The sequence below is a fragment of the Atta cephalotes genome (genome assembly GCF_000143395.1).
Source record: "Atta cephalotes unplaced genomic scaffold scaffold00027, whole genome shotgun sequence".
In the NCBI taxonomy this organism is placed as follows: domain Eukaryota; kingdom Metazoa; phylum Arthropoda; class Insecta; order Hymenoptera; family Formicidae; genus Atta; species Atta cephalotes.
The window spans coordinates 3,277,486-3,296,018 of record NW_012130091.1 but is presented as its reverse complement, the minus strand read 5'-3'; the positions used below and the strand labels follow the sequence as shown (position 1 = coordinate 3,296,018).

Below are 18,533 nucleotides of genomic sequence, written 5' to 3'. Positions count from 1 at the left end.
AAAAACTGATTTAAAAATATTACCTCTCTATTGTATACCCATAAAGTACCAAGAATAATGATGCTAGCGGATAATAAGACGTTAATTATGAGATGACGCGTGATCATTGGCTCCTTTGTATTTCGTGGCTTTTGCTTCAAAACATCCTTGTCAACCGGTTCTACTCCAAGACTGTATACAGAAGAAAATTGAACATACTGTGTGTAGTAAATATTTAATAAAACGTTAAATTAAAATTATTTATTTAACTTACCTTTGAGCAGGTGGTCCATCCATAATGATGTTGATCCATAGTATTTGCATAGCATTCAAAGGATTCGGTATACTCATCAATGTTGCAAGAGCAATCAGAGAAAGCGCAGCTATGCTAGTACTCAACTGAAATCTGACAAAATTGCGAATGTTGTGAAAGATTCCCTTTCCCTCTTCGATCGCTGCGCTAAAATCATATAATAGATAAAGATTATAATCACAGATTCACATACGTTAAAATTGTTAGCAAATATATTAGTTACATAATAGTTCCAAAATCATCGTCAACCAAGATCATGTCGGCCGCTTCTTTACATACATCAGTGCCATTTTTACCCATGGCGATGCCTATATCGGCCTTTTTCAATGCAACTCCATCGTTTACGCCGTCACCAGTCATACCTACTATGTTACCATTCCTCTGTAAGGCCTTTACAATACAAAGTTTGTGCTTTGGTGTTACTCGATAAAATACACTAACACTATTAATGCACTGTTCCAATTGATGTTCGGACATCATATCGATCTCGTCTCCCGAAAGCAATCGACTATGAAGTGTGTCCAAGCCAATCATGCTAGCTAAAAAATTATTAAATTTTTATAACTTTAATCATAAAAAATTATATCCATTGTATTAAAAAATGTAAACTTTTTACACATGATATACTATTTATTTATATACTATTTATTTATATACCTATTGCAGCTGCAGTTTCCTTAGCATCACCAGTCACCATCTTCACTTTAACGCCACTATTTATTAAAATGCTGATAGATTCGCGTACATACGGTCTTGGTGGATCACAAATACCAACCAAGCCAACATAAATTAAATCTTGTAACGAAGAACCACGTGCCAGACCAATCACTGTATACATAAATAACCAAATTGGTAATTACAGAAAAATATAATTCTTAAATTTATTATCCATTTATTATAGTTTGTGAAAAAAATAATAATACCTCTCAATCCTTGTTGACCAATATCATATGCTTCTGTCAAGAATTCCTGATCTTTCTTTTGACTAAGGGGATACACTTGACCGTTCTCATAATATTTTGTACATTGTGGTAAGATTTTCTCCAAAGCACCTTTCACAAAGTATATTTCCTGTCTATTCTGAAATATAGAATTATAGCATACGTATTTAACATTCCAACATAAAAATCTATAAGTAAGAATAATGTGATCCTTTGCTTCATTTAAATAACTAATACGACCTTTTGCTTCATTGAAATTTACCTCGCCAAACTTGGGTGTACATTTCACAGCCATCATTTTTTGCTCAGAAGAAAATGGATATTCTTGCAATCGCAAATATCTATCAGCGACACCATACATTCCGAATTTCATTGCCACTGCTATCAGCGCGCCTTCCGTTGGTTGTCCCAACAGAATATCATTTTGTATGATAGCGTTGTTACAAACGCAACCTATTTCCAGCATGTTACTGATAGCAGCATGTGCAAGATCAGGATTATCACACTTCCGTATGTGTATTTCTCCCATCCCGTTATATCCCGCTCCAGTAACATCCGCGATGTAACCTTCCGATGTAACGAGAATCGTAGCGGTCATCTCGTTCTTTGTAATTGTGCCGGTTTTATCAGAACATATTACATTTACGCAACCTAAAAAGAAAATAAGCTCTCTTCTTACGTTTGAAGTTTTAGATAAGAGATTAAAAAAATATATTTTGATAGATAAATTAAATTAATAAGAAAAACAACTTGAATAAAATAAATATTTCATATTTTTGTTAACCTACCGAGAGTCTCAACGGTTGGTAACTTCTTTACAATAGCTTTTCTCTTAACCATTCTCATCACTCCCAATGCCAGTGTCACAGTGACGACGATAGGTAAGCCTTCCGGTATAGCCGCTACTGCCAAGCTTACACCAATGGTAAACATCTCAAGGATAGCCTTACCTTGGATCCAGCCCAGCAGCATAATGATACCGATAATGCAGAACGAATAGAAGGACAGCTGAGTACCTAAAATGTCCATGCTTCGCTGTAGTGGAGTCTTTGGTGCCTCCTCAGCCTGCATCATCGAGAAAACCTCCCCAAATTCACTCTTTTCTCCCGTATTCACTACAATTCCCTGTATCGCGCGATATTATAACATAAGTTGATAGTAGCGCAACCATTCTCAAGAATTTTAAATATAGTTTGAATAGAATTTACCTTGCCATTCCCGCATCGTACTAAAGTGCCCATGAAGGCAATATTTCTCTTTGACGTCAATCCATTAGTCTTAAGCAAAGGGGCTGTCGACTTTTGCGCCGGTTCGGTCTCTCCAGTAAAGCTACTCTCATCAATCGCCAGATCTATAGCTTCAAATATTCTGATATCGGCAGGTACTCTATCTCCAATATTTAAATATACTATATCACCAGGAACTAAATTACGTGCAAGAAATGTCTCTACACGGCTCTCTCTTAAGCTGAAAACAAAATATCAGGACATAATAGTAATATAAAAGTATCTTAACAATTAAGTAAAATTAAGAAAATTAAAAAAAAAAATGTTAACAAAGTTAAAAATTTCATGAAGAATGTTTTGACAATTATTCTTAGTCGGGATTTCTTTAATTGTTAAGTATAGAGGACTTTACGAAATTTCAGAGAAGTAAGTTTCACCTTCTATAGAGTGCAACGACATATTATATCTTCTTCACTAAGAAGGGAAAGGAATGCTGCACGTATAAAGGATTAGTATATCCTCCAAGGACCATACTTCTAAAGAATTGTAAATTTAGATACATGCTGCCTCAACATTGGACTAATATTCATCGTTATTATATAGCGTATGATTAATGAGGCATTTAATAAAAAGCATAAATCTATTTACCAGTGGCATATTGGTGGTACCAATTTATTCAATTCTTCTAAAGATTTCTCTGATCGATATTCTTGTACAAATGCAACTGTCACCACTATTATGATAGCCTATAAAAGAACATATCGCACACTTAAGTTAGATAATACTTACCAAAATTCATGAGATCAATGGACATGCATGTGTAAGTCTACTTACTACAGTAATACTGACAGCGTCGTCGAATTGCTTCATACATACGCTGACAAATGCAGAGGCAAGTAGAAGAAGAATCAATGGATTCTTAAACTGAAAAAAGAATATAAATTCAATTGAGATCGTGTACAAATATAATTAAATTGTATTATATGTTGTTACTAATATCTGTATGAGACCTGTTACAACAAGAAACACATACCTGTTCGATATATTTTTTCCATGGTGGATCTTCTTCCTTTACAGTGAACTCATTGAAACCTGTTAATTGCCTTCTATGATCAGCCTCTTGCCATCTGAGTCCTGTTCGTACATCCACGTGTAATCTAGCTGCTACTTCCTCTGCTCCCAGACTAGCCGATTCAGCGGTTGTCAACCACATTTCACAATTTTGTCTTTTATCCTGAAAATCATTGTCACATAAAAATACTTAGGTGTGTATTGAAGTACTATCAGCACACGTCATCGCATTTTTTCGCTGTTTTTCGCCATCTTATCAATAGCACCAAATTGGACTAAATTGTTTACCTTGTGCACTATCTCATTGTTAAAATTGTGCAAAAATACGCCGGGCAGAACGTTCGACTGATGGAAAAAAAATGGAGTCAGCAATAAATAAAAACAGAAAAGTTATTGGTTAAAATTCGATTAATAAAAATGTATGTTGTGACAAAATAATGAACGTTCGAACATTAACCTCGTGACGACAGCGGTCCAGTCAATCTGTCAATGCATTTTCAAACGGATATCAAAGTAACGATTAGACACGATCGGACATACGGACAGATCATAAAATAGTCGAGTGCAGCATATCAAATAAATAGGAAAATGCGATCACTTTCGACACAATCTCACCACGTAAAAGGGATCGCGCGACGCGGATCAACGCGGACTCACGAGGGATGCGAGACAGTTATGAATTGTGAGACGCATCTGTATCAGCTATCAGTGGATTGTCGACAGAATCAATGGATGATCGTATTTCATTTTCTTTCTTTTGCCGAACTCTGTATACACTCCATCATTCCGATTTCTTGCAATGTCGCGTCGTGTCACACTCGTGTCAAGTCAAGAGATCAAGTCTTCACGTACGTCACAAATTTCCAATATCCGAAAGATAATGAATAAAAAGTCAAAAACTAGATTTTTTACTGGAAGGGAAATGAATAATAAGATTTGATCCAGATAAATACAGTGTCACTTCTGGTGGAAAAATATTGCTGAAATTATTCCACGTTTTAGAATACTTTTCAACAAAATTTCGGTATTTTAAAAAAGTTTAATTTCAGTTTAATTTCAGTGATTTTTAGCTGAAAAATTCATTTTCGACAAAATTTCAGAAAAATTTCGATTGAATTCAGTGATTTTTCAGTATGTTAACTGAAAAATTCACTTTCAGTGAAGTTTCAGTAAATTTTCAGCAATGTCGCTGAAATGTTCCAAAACGTGGAATAATTTTAACGAAATTTCAGGAACTTGTGTTTCATTACAATTTATGTATCATGAATTTCTGTCCATTTATTTACGTGACATATTATTGCACAGTGCAAACGTGTGGTTGTATTTTTTCACTTGAAACAAGACTTACATTTTGCTGCAAATGTGAAAAAGAAGATAAAATAAAGAAGGTGTTAAGAAGAATAGGTTTAATAACGTTAATGTGTTGTTTAAACATTTTTTCGAGATACAGGCCATTATTTACCGATCAAATGAATGTGATACTTGACGTCATTATATACATGTATCATTAGTCGTATTAATCCTTGCAATTTATTGCAATGCTCTCATTTTCGTGTCCTTGCAGTTTACGTATAATATAACGAGAATTTCCTTGTAACATATGAGTTTCACTTACGTAAGCATGTATCATAATCCACGATTTTCAATTCTGATTATTCATTCATTATTGTCTTCTTTATTTTTATAACAATTATCTTTCTTTCTGGAATAATTAAGTGGGACGTTAAAAGAAAATTGAAATATTCATCTTTCAGTTTTCAACACTCTTGGAAAATCACTGGAATTATTCAGAGAGGTTACAGCAGATTACAGGAATCAAATTTCGCGCCCTTGCTGGAAGAACAACCAAAAGTTTTTTTTTATAGCTACACTATGAGGCAAAAAGGAAAAGGATGAAAAGTGTAAAAAGTTCAGCCACGAGGAACAGATCAATCATACTGAAATAAGTTTCAAATTTAAATATCGAAAACTAGGATCGAGAAAAATGAGATATTGGAGCACGATGACGCGAAAGTGAAACAACTTGCTTCAGTTTGATATATTTTTGACTTAACTTCCATGATAACTTGAATGGATTTTACAGATATATCGGAAATCGCACATTTCGTCTAATTTTTTATCCAGTTGTGTAAAATAATTGTACTAGTAAAATAATTGTAATAATTGTGCGTGCACACAGAAAGTACGTATATCAAATGATTCACACATATACAGTATCCTTCAAGGAATGAATTTAAAGACATTAAAATAAATACACAGCAGCTGAGTATGTTGTTTAAACTTTCTTTTTCAATTAAAGAAAATTCTCAAAGTATTCATTGAAATATGCCGAATGTATATTTTTTGGCATATCTTACAACTATAATATCAATAAACATCAGGTCACATCAAGTTTTAATTCTTTGTCAGCAATATGAATTTTAGCTCTTCTGTCAGCAATAAAGAATAATCTTCGAGCAAATTTTTCATTATTTCATTATATAAAAATCATAAATATAATATAATATAAATATAAATTCTGATATATTTGTCAAAGCTTTTTATTAACTATGTCATAAAAGTTAGATATTGTATTTTACTTATTTTTACAGATTTAAATTTATCTATACAGATTTAAATTTATCATAAGTCAATCAAAATATCAGTATCAAGATATCTTTAAAGATTCTAACTGCTGACAGAGAATTAAATTTAAATATTGATTACAAATACTGATGAATACAACTAAAATTTCTGCATGCATGTATGAAGAACATATTCCTGATCATTGTTCAGAACTGGAAAATATTCTAATCTACCGTTGAACTTACCTCATCTAGTGTCGTATTTTCTTCATTATGTTCCTTGTCGTCGTTGCGAATTTCGAGACCAGCGTCGTCTAAGAGCTGCTCATACTTGGCCTGGTTACCGGTGTCTCTCATCGCGGAAAAGAGTAGTTTCTCTCAGCACCCCTTCCGATAATATTCCGTTTTTCTAAAGAGAACAGGAACAGAAAATATGGCTTGACGCCGGAGATGAAAGCACCAATTGATGGGATATCATCAAAATCTTGTGCTATTGATTCACCTCTTCTCTTCTTACTTCTTTTCTCTTTCTATATTTCTATGTCTCTTCTAATCTCGTTTACCAGGAAAAATGGAAACGTTATGGTGTATTGTCTTCCTCTCTTATGTCTCTGTATGAATGCAACCAAACCAAATAGCGATTTTAGTACACATGACTGACATTCTTCCTCCTGAGTCTATTTTATTGCAATTTAGTTATGCAAAGGAAACGATCTTGTGGAATGATCCAGGTCTACATAAATTTTTAGCAAACTTTGCATATTTAAGTACTGACTGACAGTGTGACGAACTAAGCATTTCTTGTCGTTGATCATTTTATTATATTTTACGTGTCGAATATTGTTAATGATATCGATAATTTTATTTCGGGATCTAGCCGAATTTTTATTTTTATTAACAAAAATCAAGGGCCAATATTAATTTCTAAATTACACTTTCTAAAATTACACTTTTTTTAACATATAAGACTCTCTCTATTTTTATTATATATATATTATATCATTTTTATTGACAAATTGGATACGGGAGGATTTGACATAGATGAATATCTATGTCAAATCCTCCCGTATCCAATTTGAGCTCTGAAGCAAAGCCATCGATGGAAAAAAATTCAATGTAGGTAAGATTTCAGGGATTATAAATACGCATTTAAGTGACGCTTATCAACACTTTATTATTCCTAAAAAATCTTACAACAATCTTGAATTTTTTTACATCGATGGTTTTACGTTTTAGTTCCGAAGCTCAAATTGGACAGATCTGATCTATATCATACATCTCCTTTTATTCATAAAAATTTTCACAGATACTAAATCATAGCTCTCATCTAATTGGCTCCTGTCATCCCAATGTTTAATTTTGAAATTAAATACAAGGAACACACTGAGATATTTTAGTCGACAAGGTGATTAAGTTTTTGTCGTAAACAGTTTCCCAAGAATACGCGCACTGAAGACTTGCATAACTTTTTTCAGAATAAAAAGACAAACACCAAAGTACATACATATACCTAACATAGCAACATGTTTAATAATTATGTCAATATGATGAACCGTTTGCAATTTATGCCAAAATGAGTCGCTTTTTAGATATTTCTTATCTAGATATTTATGACATGTGCTATTTTTGCAAGTGTGAAATAAAATGAAGTAAAATGTCATCTTAATAATACATGAAAGACAATATTTTTAATTGTTTGAAAATATTTCAAACATATTTGAAATATTTGGGCATACACGATCGATCAGTAATAATTGACACGATATTTGCTGATACTTGACAGTACATCGAGCAGCTGTTTTATTCGTTTTCACCAACAATAATTATAACGCATATTTTTCAACAATGAAATTAATTTTTTTTATGGCTAATTAAATAATAATTCACGTGTCACTATAAATATTGTTTTTTTATGGTAAATTTTTGTTAGAATTTAATTCGAATTAATAAATTCCGAAATTATTATATACAAACGTTCTAAACATTATAATGGAGTAAAATGTCAAAGCATCTTAATAATACAGGAAAGGCAAGTACATTTGAAATGTTTGAGCATACGCTATCGATCAGTGACAACTGATGCGATGTTTGCTAACGGCAAATCGAGTTTTATTCGTTTCCACTAACAATAATTATAACGCATATTCTTCGAAGTTCTAAAGTTAATTTTTTTATGGATAACTTGTGACGCGTCACTTATAAATATTTTTTTCTAATAGTGTGAATTATTTTATTATCACAGAATTATTTGTTATCACAGAATCATGTAAATATTTTCGAAACGAGAAATTACAGAAATAATTTCTATTTATCAAATACTTGTTGAAAAAATAATAAAGTGCAATTGAAATCGAAGACTTTCATAAAAATTAATAATCTCCCATTGAGATAACAAGTTAAACAATAAAAAATCAAAGTTTTAAAATTAATTAGAGTACTTTACATGTTACTTATTATAAATAAATGACAAAGTTATGAATTTATATACAAATAAGTTATTAATTACAGATTTATATTATATTTTTATATTTCTATTATTTTAATTAATGTGCTAATACAATAAAATTTATTATTATTAATTAAATCTTGTATCTGAAAAAAACAGAACGAATCTAACTAAAAAATATATTTAATTGATAACACTTTCTTAATCTTAACAACTACGGATAGAGCTTTGATAACGTTAAATTCATGATCGCTCTATTGGTGCAACTCTAAAAAAAACAATGCAATGACCACGACGACGGTCGTATAGATTGGCACAATGAATATATTAGTTTTATTGCTTTATTAAAGCTTTGTATAACATTTTACGCCATTATATGATGCAAAAATCTTAAGATATAAGTAATTTAATAAAATAAATACTAATTTTGTTATTAAAATGATTTGAACGTATTAAAATGATTTGAAATCTTTCGAAGAGAAAATTTAAAAAATTTTATTTCCATATTTATTTTGCAATAGCAAGTTTTTTATCAAAGATTATCGAGATATAAAAAACAGTTCCAAAAAAGTTGATTAGTATTTGCATAGAAAAATGATAGGAAAAGATTTCAATATTTTGATGGCCTGACAAATTGTCAATTAGCAATTGAAATAAATTCTTCATATGACAATTGAATTATGATAATCTTAAGCTGATTATCTTTTAAATAATTTCATTTTTTTTCTAGGTCGCAGTTTCTCAACTACAATGCAAACAGTAATAGAGACAACTATGATTGTCCGATATTGACAGAATTAATATTCCCTGTGAAATTCAACCCTCACTCGAGCTTCATCGAGCAGAATAAAAGAAAGAGGAACGTTACGGAAAAGCACAATTAAAAACATCGGAGCAATCAATTCTGTACATATACATTAGAGTACCGGACAGTTGGAGTCTAGAAATTTCCGAGATGTTGATAGAAGTCGATTGCAAAACTTGGACAGCTACATGTATTGAGTTGCGACTCGCGACATACATGTAGGTACGACTGCGATTACACGTTTCTCTTGTCAGGTAAAAATCAATAATACGACCGTGTAACGTACGTGGTGTATGTCGTATACACGGTGATCTATTAAAATTTCCGGAAACGCAACTGTCGACGTTTACTTTACCGTGTGACAGCTCGTGGATTGTCAGTTCTCGTGCTCATTGATAGACAAGAATTGTGAGGGAATCAGTCCCGACACAGATCTATTATGCAGTTTCAAAAAGAAAATTGTTAAACATACATTCGATGCACGCACGCACGTCCTCCGTACGAGTGGTGGAACGCACTGAGTCAGTATGTTGCTCTCGCGAATTCGGCCGCGGTCCACTTTCGTCGCACACGTCTCTCGAGCACTTGCCACCGCCGCTGCTCTTCGCGGACGGAACACGGAACTCGGAAGGTCGATCGACCCAACCGGCCCGATGAGCGAGACGTGAGACGTACCGAGACCGAGCCGGGCGCAAAGGAGGATTCATTCCCGGCTCGCGACAAGTAGCGCCGCGCTGACAGGCTAAGGGCTGAGGGATACTTAAAAGCGTGCGGAACAAAAGCGATAATTGTGTCGCTATTCTAATTCCGAATTTCTTACTGGCTTCAAGATGGTTTCAAACAGCTGAGATAAGCCTGGATAACTCCAACTATATATACGATATCTGGAATTGTATCAATATCTTCAGTTTGACAAGAGACGTATAAGAAACAGCTTTCCAAACAATGAATATATGTAAGATTTTATACATAAAAAAAATAATAAGTATTTTGGAATACTTGTTGCATTTTAGAAAAAATTAAGTACATTTTTAATACATTATACATGTCTTTAATATATATGTCTTTTATATTATAGATACTATAAATCAAAAAGACATCATGCTAAATGAGATGAGAAAAAAAGGAGTAAAAGTGACAACATACCAAGTATTTTTTGTATATTGCTGAATCGACAAATATATCGTGAGAGTTTATGTGAAATCATGTGATAAGATAACCTGCAATGTCGAGGAGCCCTAATAGATCGGCTGAAAGCAGCGTATCATCATCTGTGAAGATGATCTGTCCATCGCCGGAAGAGCTGAGCATAATAAATAATAATGTCAAATGTGAGCAATGTGGGCTTGTTTTCAGAAACGAGCCACGTTACCGGCTACATGATCTTAAGGTGCACCAACATAAAAAGTTAGATAAAATTGCAAAGGAAAATGCACACTATCATTGCCCAATACAGTCGTGTATCTACGCTGTTAATTCTCAGAGATACTTTAGCACCATGAAATACTTGAAGCAGGTATGTATATTTCGATATTTCATATGATAATGACAAAAAATTGGGAGATCAATTTTAAGAATATATTAATAACGCTATATTATATCTTTTCCAGCATTATTTGAAGGTACACGCAGAAAAAAATTATGCGTGTAGTCGCTGCGGCAAGAGTTTTTCCACTGAATCCGCTAAAAACGGACATACAAGAGTTTGTGGCATAGAATTCACATGTTCCTGCTCAAAGACTTACGTCACATATGAAGCGTTGCTTACGCACGCAAAGCGATCTTTGCACACTGTAACAGAAAATTATAAAAATTCACGGTATGTTTATTCACATTGCGCATTTTTAGTAATGGCATGATTAGTGATGGATATCATTAAGATGCTTTGAATTAGTTCGAATATGAATATGAAAAATTCGAATTAATTAAAATATGATTCGAAATCATACAATCTTAAATGTCTTGAGAAGTCTTGAATATCTTGAAAAGTCTTGAATGTCTTGAAAAATCTCGAATGTCTTGAATATTTTAATAAATTTAAACAATTAAAAAATAATTTCTTTTTAAATTAAAGTGAAAATACATTTGACGAAAATAAAAATTTACTTGATTTCAAGAAATGAGGTTCAAATCACAGAAAGTTTTCTTTAATTGTATAGCAATGCGCAAATTTCTTTAATTTAAACAAATGTTTTTTTAATCGAAGAAATCAAGAATTATCAAATTTTAAGACTATCAAGACTTTCAAGATTTATCAAGATCTATGAAGACTTTCAAGGATATACAGTTTCGAATAATATTCGAAATGTTGCAGAGCAATGATTAAATTAATTGAAAATTCGTAAGAGATATGATTGAATACCTATCACTAGGCATGATTATCATAATTGTAATTGAATAGAAAATTTACTGATATATTTATAATATCTTTGCAGACATACCAACTCCAAGACAACGCAAATTATCTTACCAAGGAAAATTATAGGTAAACCTGTCTCGATACTACCCAATCCAGATAAATCTGGAAAGAATAGCGAAAATATTAATACGATAAAAAATACATCCGATGTCGGAGTACAAACAGACGATTATAAAAGAAGCAAGAGACCGAGCCCATTAAAATTCAACAATAACAATGTACACAATACGAAACGTCGTATATCTCAGCAAACACAAACCAATCATTTTTCTAAAGAGAAAATCTCCGGAAAATCAATAGAAACACAAACACCACAAGCAAACAGAGAATTGCCAAAGATAAACAAACGTGGTGGAAAGTGTCGCGCATTATCGAAACAATCAGAACAGACATTGCTAAAAGAGGATCTTAATCTCGGTAATAATTTCGCATCGACCAATTTATTTCCGGCTAGTCCGCTGCCGCTTCGTCATGACGTGGGCTTGCAGGATTTCTGGGAGGAAAAGAATACTTCAGGCACGCAAACGATACCAGAAAAAGATATATTCGAGGCATTTAATGATAGCGTGACTCAGACGGAATTTGATACATTCTACAATCACAATCATAATCCTTTAATACAATGCGTACCGAAAAGTACAGTGGCTTTAATGACTTTGCCTTATGTCGAGGACACGTCAGCAGTTGAAGGATATTCTTTCGCTTCGACCGATGGGATGTCTCAGGCAGATCTTATGCTAACCACTAAGACATTCGAAGACAGATTTAGCAGTATAGAAACGCAAACCGAACAAGCCTTTTCCCCTTCATATTTTTATTCTGAATCTTTCGGGTCGAGACCGTTTGCTTTAAGTTCAAACATTGAAACGCAAACTACAGATAATCTAGACAACATGGAGCAACTGCTATACAGCAACACGTACACTCAAACATGCGATAAAATGCTGTCTTCCGATTTAGGGCTATCCAATATACAGACTCAGACTGCTTGGTCGCACGACGACACTACAGTTTCTACCGAAACTCAAACAAAATCCCTAATTTGCGGAACCGATTGCAACATTCCCACTGGAGCCTGTAGATCCTGGTTAAATACACAAACGAGTCATACCGAAACACAGACCGATTTACTTAGTATTTTCGAGGGACTTGAATAAGATATGTTCTTTTTTCACTGCAAGTTCAATAAGTTACTCTTCATATTTTTATTGTATTTTTTGAAATATTCATTTTTATCATTTAATGCTACAATGTTAAAAAAGTATTAATTTCAAATTCGTAATACGATTTATCGAAGGATAAGTATCTTTGAAATTTTCTAACTTCTATACTTCATCTCCCAATTTTTTCATTTGAAATTTATTTTATTCCAAATGTACCAAATAAAAAAAGTTGACAAATCGAGTATCATAAATGTTATCCATCTGTAGTTGCACATTTGTATATGTATGGTATGTGTATGTACATGTGTATGTATATGTATATATATGTGTGTGTGTGTGTGTGTGTGTGTGTGTGTGTGTGTGTGTGTGTGTATGTATGTATATGAAATGTATATATCTGATTTCTTTCAATACCAAAGTATTACGCATATATCGTACACAATTCGAGTGTACTTCACATGTATGTATCTACATACGATCGAAAATAAATATATACGACATTATATACAAACATTGTGATCTGAACTTATTAGTAAATTTATGGACTGGAATCGGACTAAATGTATAATTGTTATATAATTGTTATATATGTCTATTTAAAGCCTCATGTGTACATATCGTATACGCGGTAGGAGAGAATCTCGATATCTCTTGTATATATAAAAAATATATTCTAGCTTTATATCACGTGCTATGCTGCGTGATGAAAACAGGAGAATATTTTTAATGTCTATCAGCTTTGCGATATCATGTAAGATTCCGATTAATTTTTTAAATTTGCATTTTTTGTTCACACATACAATATACAACTAAGAAAATATGTTCCTCTTCAATCAAAGAAGGTCATGATATCGTCGTTGGAAATGTATCTGCTTCTTTGCATCGTCATAGATTCGATTAAATAAATTTTACAAATTGTCACAAATATAAAAATATCATGAATATTTTATAAATAATATATATTTATACGTTCGAATCGAAGCGATCTTATGTTAGGATGTTAGTCTGGGCGGCAGCAGGAGGGATGGAAATTAAAAATTCTGCAACGAATATAGATAACAAGAAATGATTGAATAATAAATTCTCATTGCGTTCAAAATATCAATACATTGCATAGCAATGCATTAACATGTTGAATCGATCAATGTATGGATCATTTATCATCAATAGATGCGCAGTGAAATTGATGGGATATATGGTGAAGTGAAAAAGGGGAATAGTGTGAAAATACGAATATATATATAATATGTATATATAGAGAAAGAGAAAAAGAGAGAAAATTCTATTATACTGCGGGACCGGTGGCATTATCCTCGTCGGAATCAGGTAAAAAGTCTTTGGTCCAGTCTTCTATCCTGTCCACATTTTCGAGGGTTGATGCGAGCACTCTTAGATTATCCACACCAGACATTAATTGTCTGTAAAGAAATACACGAAATATTGTTTAGATTTGAAAAAACTACGCATCTCTTTATTAAAATAGACAGTATTCTAAATTAATTATAAAATGTTTCAAATATATTTTTTTTTGTAATTGATAGTAATCAAATAATTAAAGATACCTGAGGGATACTTCAGCCGACGATGCAGCTGCGAATAAATCTCGCGCAAGCCTTCTAATTGTACGATTCATATTAACAGCACTAGCATTCGATTCACTTTGTCCAGCTGCTGAGATACCAGCTCGAAGTTCATTATTCTCCAATCGTAGTAGAGATATCTCTGTCTAAATTAACAGATTTGCAAGCCGATATATCAAAACGTGTTATATTCTGTTCCATTATATTTGATCAAGCATAAACAATACTAACTGTTAAAACCTTAATCTCTTTCTTCAATGATGTGACAGTACTTTCAGCATTAACTGCTCGCTTCTACGAAATACAAATAGAATGCTGTCGTTTCCCAATGGCACATAATATAATCAATATGTATATAATATAAGAATTCCAATTTGCAACTTGAAATCTTTATCTTTGCAAATCCTTATCTTTATTACTTACTGTACTTCGTTTTAAATTATCTTCGACTTGTTCCATCGCTTTTTCCAAGTGCACAGTTTCTTCATGTTCCACTTCCTTTTTAGATAACAATTCTGCCTCCAATGAACGAATTCTGCAATTAACGGATCGATGTAAATTGAAATTTATTCCAGCAAGGTATAATTACCTTTCCATTTTTTCACTAAGTTGCCTTCGAGATGCTTCTAATTGTTGACGTAATCTTTCATTCTCGAGCAAAAGCTGTAATAATATATAAGATCCTCAGATTCTCTCCACTTCTTCTATACCTTATTTATTAGATTGCTGCATTATACAGCGATCTTACCCTTCTTTCTGTGGATTCTGTCATATTCACTGTAGGTTCTGAATCTGAAGATCTATGTATAGGACCATCACTTAAAAAGTCTGGTAGAGATTTGTGAACATTCGCTTCACCTCCTGATGGAAGATCGCCTCGTGCGGTTGTATTTATACTAGGATTGGAATCAGGAAAGGGTAATGGCAAATCGAATGGAAATCCTGTAAAGAAAATGCCTCTTATCTTCACAAACTTAGCAGGAACATAATTGTATAATTTGAAACATGTCAGCAAAATACCTCTGTGTTCAGGGCGAGGAAAGATAGGTGCAGTTTCGTTGAGTCTATCCTCGAATATAGGTAGGTCTAAGTGATTTGAATGCATTTGATTTTTTGTATTTGATGCAGAATGATCTCTGTGTGGTAAGCCTTTGTGCAACGTATCAGTGAGATCAAACGATCGTAGATCATCGCACAAGATGTCAGAGTCGTTCTTTTTGGTCTCGTTTCGTAATCGAGACTGCCTTTGCTCCATACTGTTCAATGCAAAATCCGGCAAATTATCCACATCAGGTAGTATTGGTTGACTATTCTCATGATTCAGGTAACACTGTTCAATGACCAGGTGATCCTGTACAAAGTCTGGCAGTTCCGTTGGATTTCGACCAGAATACACGCTGCCAACATTATCTTTGTCAAGGACGTTACCAGGACTCAATGTAGAGGATGAATAGACCTTTGGCCTTGTCCCGGTGTTGTGATAGTTGGTTTGCTGCATACCATTCTTTAAGAAGGCCTTAAAACTAAAAGGATTGTTGTCGCGACGCGACGATGCATCTTGACCTGTGAAAAATCATTTTTAGCTTCCACAGTCAGACGAGAAAAAGAAAAAATAATCTCCCGCGTCTAAGCGTCCGCGTGGTATAATAAATAGTAATGATAATTCTAACCTGTCGACTGCTCGATGGAGTCGACGTGACTCCTGTTGAAACGGTCCGATGTCGGCGATGGGTTATTCATTGATTGGATATCCTGGCAACGAGAAGAGGATACCATTTTCTCCTCATCGGACGACGAAAATGGCAGAAAGACCATTTCGTTTCCCGACAGCGATGAGGAGTTCTTACACTCCGCTACGCAGGGCGTCCAGGAGGAGGTCGTCTTCTCCTCCTCTTCGTCAGACGACGAGGACCACAAGTGGCGTTGAGACAACGACAACCGACGATCTGGACCGTCGGTCCTCTTACGGCTCGCCATAATTCGCGTCGACGCTACGATCGAGTCATTTGCGACGCTCGTCTTTGCCGAGAACTCCGAGAAAAGTTACGCGCTTGCTTCACGTCTGTCACTGTCTGTCTGCCTGCTGATCGTGTCAGGTTAGGTTGGCTCGATCAGCAACACTCGTCGATGCTCTTTAATGTGTGTCCATCACTCTGCTCCCTCTGCTTGTGATCATTCACGACGCGGTCTTCGCACTTCGCAGTGGTACAGCATGCGTTTAGTTGGCGATCTGTATCCTATATTTAACTTAAAGACAATCTAAACAATAAATAAACTGTTTACACCGTCGCGACCTTCGTGTTTAGATCAAATATAGAGTAGGAGTAATCGTAAACTAAATGCGCTGTTTACGCTTGAAACAGTTTGATATGGAGATCTATTTTCTAGTTTCTAAAATAAAAGGAAAGATACGAAACGTAGAAAAATGTAATTGAACGAGTGAAGTTTTTCTTGCCTTTTCTCGTGCGACTTTTTCATCAGTGATTGTAATTGTACACAGTTCTTTTTCAGCTACCAGTATCGATGCATCTCTTTCTTTCTCTCTTGAACGATTGACATATTTCATTTAAAATTGACATTTTAAGAGGAAATTATTAATATATATATATATATATATATATATTCTCATATATATATATATATATATTCTTATGTCTTATTGATAATCTGTCGATATTTACGTTGTAACTTTGAGGACGACGCCCATTGATTCAATATATAACTTTTGGAAAAATGGTGAATATAAATTTTTAATTTTAATATATTGAGGATCATTCACATGGAATAAATAATAATTGTTTTTAATAAATGACATATAATACCTAAAGAAAATTTAGAAAATACAGATTAATTATGTAGATGTTTAATTGGTTTTTGTTACAGTCGGATATCTATTGTATTTCCTGTAAACAGTTGTCTGATGATAATCACCGAAATGTGTTTGATGACAAATTGTTGCTTAACTTACAAGAAAAAGACACACATGAGAAACCTGATGGATATATGACACTGAGAGATGCTATCGAATTAATTACTGGTCATACAGTGAATATCTTATAATAATTTATATTTAGTTTATTATATATATATGTTTATACATACGACAATTTAATGTAAATACATATATATTATATTGCTCTTTTTTAGATATCGGAGATAGATAATGCAATTTTGTGTAAAATATGCTTTTATAAAGTAGAATCATATATAAAATTCCGTTCTCAACTTGTTGCTTCATTTGGAAAATTAAACATTCAAATATCAGACTGTGATTCACTAAATTTAACAAGTGTGGATACTAATACGAATTCATTAATCTCTAAAATAACTAGTACAGGTTTGTTTATAATAAATGATTAAGATATTATGATTAAGACAGTTATGTGCATATATTGCTGCATGTAAAATTTCAGAATCAGAAATATTCAAGGAGATAATGAACGTCAATGAAAACAGTATTTCTTCAAACTGTAGCATTAATTTAGAATTATCGAGCAACGAGACGTCATTATGTTTATCAGATTTCCATCATTATGTTGATAATGTCTCTGATGATGTCAGTGATATTGATGATGATTTGAATGTTGATATATCTCGTTCAAGGATTCAGAAGAGTGATATAGAATCAGATATAAATGTATGCTCTTGTGAAGACGATGAAATATTAGAATTACCTGTCGAATATAAACACAGTGAAATTATCAATATTAGTTCAACAGAATCAGAGGAAGATTATGATTATGGACCGACTTTCAAAAAAATTAAGCTTTCAAATCAAATTTCACCTCCAGTGTTATCTTAATGTAATAATTTACGAAGATTGTACATATGTTTAATAAGATATAATAGATTGATTGAAGAAAAAATATTTATTAAATGTTATATGCATGACAGATTTAGAAGTAAATACGTCACAATTTAAAAATAGTCAGCAATCAAAATATACCCCAAACGAGAATAAATTAGAAAATAAAATTGAAATAGATTTTCAAAATATTGATTTGAATGTTAAAATGAATGCTTTTT

General features: G+C 33.1%; 4 protein-coding genes across 4 annotated transcripts in view; 2 read left to right on the top strand and 2 right to left on the bottom strand.

The window, feature by feature from the left end:
* Positions 1-6,451, bottom strand: part of LOC105620547 (calcium-transporting ATPase type 2C member 1) — a 7,035-nt gene extending 584 nt beyond the window's left edge. Inside the window, exons 1-12 of the mRNA XM_012202038.1 lie at positions 6,341-6,451; positions 3,493-3,693; positions 3,294-3,383; positions 3,108-3,205; positions 2,442-2,700; positions 2,022-2,358; positions 1,496-1,884; positions 1,216-1,372; positions 950-1,120; positions 516-831; positions 254-439; positions 24-171 (exon numbers count right to left, since the gene is read on the bottom strand). Of these exons, the coding sequence (XP_012057428.1) occupies positions 24-171; positions 254-439; positions 516-831; positions 950-1,120; positions 1,216-1,372; positions 1,496-1,884; positions 2,022-2,358; positions 2,442-2,700; positions 3,108-3,205; positions 3,294-3,383; positions 3,493-3,693; positions 6,341-6,451 (2,463 nt within the window). The remainder of the gene's footprint in view (positions 1-23; positions 172-253; positions 440-515; positions 832-949; positions 1,121-1,215; positions 1,373-1,495; positions 1,885-2,021; positions 2,359-2,441; positions 2,701-3,107; positions 3,206-3,293; positions 3,384-3,492; positions 3,694-6,340) is intronic.
* Positions 6,452-10,570: 4,119 nt separating this feature from the next.
* LOC105620545 (protein indeterminate-domain 9) lies at positions 10,571-12,921 on the top strand. Its single transcript, XM_012202037.1, has 3 exons — positions 10,571-10,861; positions 10,956-11,164; positions 11,781-12,921. The coding sequence occupies exons 1-3, from the start codon at positions 10,571-10,573 to the stop codon at positions 12,919-12,921; spliced, it is 1,641 nt and encodes a 546-aa protein (XP_012057427.1).
* Positions 12,922-13,800: 879 nt separating this feature from the next.
* On the bottom strand, positions 13,801-16,322 carry LOC105620612. Its single transcript, XM_012202102.1, has 8 exons — positions 16,178-16,322; positions 15,528-16,070; positions 15,256-15,449; positions 15,097-15,170; positions 14,931-15,042; positions 14,739-14,801; positions 14,490-14,653; positions 13,801-14,345 (listed from the first exon to the last, which is right to left on the bottom strand). The coding sequence occupies exons 1-8, from the start codon at positions 16,320-16,322 to the stop codon at positions 14,213-14,215; spliced, it is 1,428 nt and encodes a 475-aa protein (XP_012057492.1). The 3' UTR covers positions 13,801-14,212.
* Positions 16,323-16,339: 17 nt separating this feature from the next.
* LOC105620611 lies at positions 16,340-18,309 on the top strand. The gene is made up of 5 exons (XM_012202101.1): positions 16,340-16,460; positions 17,203-17,243; positions 17,391-17,552; positions 17,655-17,844; positions 17,921-18,309. The coding sequence occupies exons 1-5, from the start codon at positions 16,340-16,342 to the stop codon at positions 18,307-18,309; spliced, it is 903 nt and encodes a 300-aa protein (XP_012057491.1).
* Positions 18,310-18,533: the final 224 nt, after the last annotated feature.